This window comes from Sinocyclocheilus grahami, unplaced genomic scaffold (genome assembly GCF_001515645.1).
Source record: "Sinocyclocheilus grahami isolate Dianchi unplaced genomic scaffold, SAMN03320097.WGS_v1.1 scaffold835.1, whole genome shotgun sequence".
Lineage (NCBI taxonomy): Eukaryota > Metazoa > Chordata > Actinopteri > Cypriniformes > Cyprinidae > Sinocyclocheilus > Sinocyclocheilus grahami.
This window is the reverse complement of record NW_015506014.1, coordinates 437,314-440,788: the sequence shown is the minus strand read 5'-3', so window position 1 is coordinate 440,788 and position 3,475 is coordinate 437,314. Positions and strand designations below refer to the sequence as shown.

At 33.7% G+C, this 3,475-nt stretch overlaps 1 protein-coding gene across 1 annotated transcript in view; it reads left to right on the top strand.

Moving 5' to 3' along the window:
* Positions 1-317: 317 nt before the first annotated feature.
* Positions 318-3,475, top strand: part of LOC107562731 (protein SEC13 homolog) — a 15,052-nt gene continuing 11,894 nt past the window's right edge. The window contains exons 1-4 of the mRNA XM_016247432.1: positions 318-374; positions 463-578; positions 2,701-2,852; positions 2,944-3,077. Coding sequence (XP_016102918.1) covers positions 369-374; positions 463-578; positions 2,701-2,852; positions 2,944-3,077 — 408 coding nt within the window. The 5' untranslated portion in view covers positions 318-368. The remainder of the gene's footprint in view (positions 375-462; positions 579-2,700; positions 2,853-2,943; positions 3,078-3,475) is intronic.

Below are 3,475 nucleotides of genomic sequence, written 5' to 3'. Positions count from 1 at the left end.
ATATATATATATATATATATATATATATATATATATATTTTTATATTAAATGAATGAGTCATGGCATATAGTAGTATTTGTCAATTGAGTAAAATATTTAATTTAGTTAATTACATAAATAATTATTAAATAATGAAATGTAAAATTGATTGATTAGTTGCATATACCTTTATATATGACTGTGTTGGGTATTCAGATACAAATGCATGACAATATCAAAAATTCTACTGATGTCAGTTCAATCTGACCCACCCTAAATTTATAAAACACACTAAAATCAGTTTATAACTATTTAAGTTTTCAAGCACGTCTGTGGTCTTGTCTTTCAGGTTTCAGTCATTAACACAGTGGACACCTCACATGAGGATATGATCGTGAGTGTCTCCATCCGTTCTGTCTCCTCCTTTACCTCTACTGCATCTTTGCTAGCGTTTTAACTCTGTTTTGTGGTTGTGTTTTCAGCATGATGCTCAGATGGACTATTACGGCACCAGACTGGCCACCTGCTCCTCTGATCGCTCTGTGAAGATCTTTGACGTCAAAAACGGGGGGCAGATCCTCGTGGCTGATCTGAGGGGGTGAGGAAATAAAACTAGGGCTTCAAAGATACCATAATGAAACTAAAACTTCAGGAGACAAGAACTGGATCATGTAACTATTCTCTATGCAAATGGACATATTTTTAAACAAGATATTAAAATATTTAAATGTAAATATAAAGATACAGTTGAAAATAGATAAAGAAACAATTATACAATTTTAAAGAAACAATTAAAGTAATCAATTGTAATAAATACATACATAAACCTATTTGTGCAGTTTAATATTATAATTTGGGCTATCAATTGATTAAAATATTGAATGCAGTTTATTGTGTGATAAATAATTGTAAAATAAACTGATACAATTTTGAGACCGCTAAAAACGTATATGCTAATGTAACTGTAAACAAATATGCATTACAACAGTTAAATATATTCTTCAAGTATTTTTCAATGAAGTATATGCTTTTAATTAAGTAGTTATTCAAGTTTAAAAAGACTATATACACTGAACAAAATTATAAACGCAACACTTTTGTTTTTGCCTCCATTTTTCATGAGCTGAACTCAACGATCTAAGACTTTTTCTATGTACACAAAAGGCCTATTTCTCTCAAATATTGTTCACTAATCTGTCTAAATCTGTGTTAGTGAGCACTTCTCCTTTGCCGAGATAATCCATCCACCTCACAAGTGTGGCATATCAAGATGCTGATTAGACAGCATGATTATTGCACAGGTGTGCCTTAGGCTGGCCACAATAAAAGGCCACTGTAAAATGTGCAGTTTTACTGTATTGGGGGGTCCGGGGGGGTCCGAAAACCAGTCAGTATCTGGTGTGACGACCATTTGCCTCACGCAGTGCAACACATCTCCTTCGCATAGAGTTGATCAGGCTGTTGATTGTGGCCTGTGGAATGTGGGTTCTCTCCTCTTTAGTGGCTGTGCGAAGTTGCTGGATATTGGCAGGAACTGGAACACGCTGTCGTATACACCAATCCAGAGCATCCTCCAAATTCTCTCTTCCTTTGGAGATGGCTAATGGTAGAGAAATGAACATTCAAAACTGGTGGACATTCCTGCAGTCAGCATGCCAATTGCACGCTCCCTCAAAACTTGCGACATCTGTGGCATTGTGCTGTGTGATAAAACTGCACATTTTAGAGTGACCTTTTATTGTGGCCAGCCTAAGGCACACCTGTGCAATAATCATGCTGTCTAATCAGCATCTTGATATGCCACACCTGTGAGGTGGATGGATTATCTCAGCAAAGGAGAAGTGCTCACTAACACAGATTTAGACAGATTTGTGAACAATATTTGAGAGAAATAGGCCTTTTGTGTACATAGAAAAAGTCTTAGCTCTTTGAGTTCAGCTCATGAAAAATGGGGGCAAAAACAAAAGTGTTGCGTTTATAATTTTATTCAGTGTAGATGAGAAAGAAACCAATTATTATTAAAAAAAAACAAAAAAAAAACTGTGGAATAAGTATGTAAACACAGTTCAACGTTTTTCCAGGTTTTTATCAACAATTTTAAATAAAAGTAAAAATTCAATACATTTAAAACAACCAAAAGTGAAACAAACCATCAATCAATAAAACCTCTTACATTTATGTATTATATTTAGTGTTGTCAATTGATTAAAAATATTGAACTCAGTAAATTAAATAATAAATTTGATTTTTTTTGTGTGCATATTTCAGTGTTGTCAGAAAGAGTATATATAAAATAAATGAATATAAAGCGGTTTAATTCTGCTGTACATCAAAGAAAATAAAGGAATGAGAGTGGGCATAGACATGAAACAAATTCACATCTAATAATTAATTGCCCGAGGAATTAAAAGCCATAGTTAATAAATTAGCTTTTAACAGAAATGTAAAACTAGAAAAACAACACACATATTTGTATTGGCTGGAAAAACCCAAAATAATTCGAAGATATGGCTGACAAAAGCATCAAATGGGCATTAAAGAAAGTGCTTTACTGGTATCATTACAATTTAATAAAAAAAAAAATAATAATTTACTTTTATCATAAACTAAAACTCTAGTTTAAGGGTGACTTGTGATTGATAACGTGGCTAATGTCTTATTAGTTCTAATTAGTTTATTTGTAGTTCTTTTATTTGAATTCTTTCCATCTCTTTGGGCAGTCATGAGGGTCCAGTGTGGCAGGTGGCCTGGGCTCACCCCATGTACGGCAACATCCTGGCATCCTGCTCCTACGACAGGAAGGTGATCATCTGGAAGGAGGAGAACGGCACCTGGGACAAGATGTATGAATACACAGGCCACGACTCGTCCGGTAACTTCACGCTTTTGACTCTTGTATCAAACACTGGGACACAGAAGTGCATCCCGCTGTGGATAATCACACTCCCTTTGTTCTCCCGCAGTGAACTCAGTTTGCTGGGGACCGTATGACTTCGGCTTGTTTCTGGCCTGTGGCAGCTCAGACGGTGCCATTTCAGTGTTGACCTGCTCTGGAGATGGACACTGGGATATTAAGAAGATCAACAATGCACATACAGTGAGTTTAGCCTTTACATGCAACCATAATATCTTAAAATATACCTCTTAAGGGCACTGATAATTGTATGATTATTACTATTACTACTATATACATATAAGATTTAGATTTTATAAAAAATGTGTGTAATTTAATTTGTTGTTGTTGTTACTATTATTATTATTATTTTGAATAACCTCCCAAATGCATTCTAGTAGCTTGTTTAACAGTAATAGATATTTTTTTTTTAACTAAAACCCGATTGTATCTGAACAAAAACTTTTTATTAATGAGTAAAAGTGCGAAGATTTAAAGTTTTTGTATTTTTTTACTATGTTATTACTATATTTAACAAAATAACTTACAAATAAATAATTAAATATGAATTTTGCTTATTTAAATGTAATATTTGTAAAAAA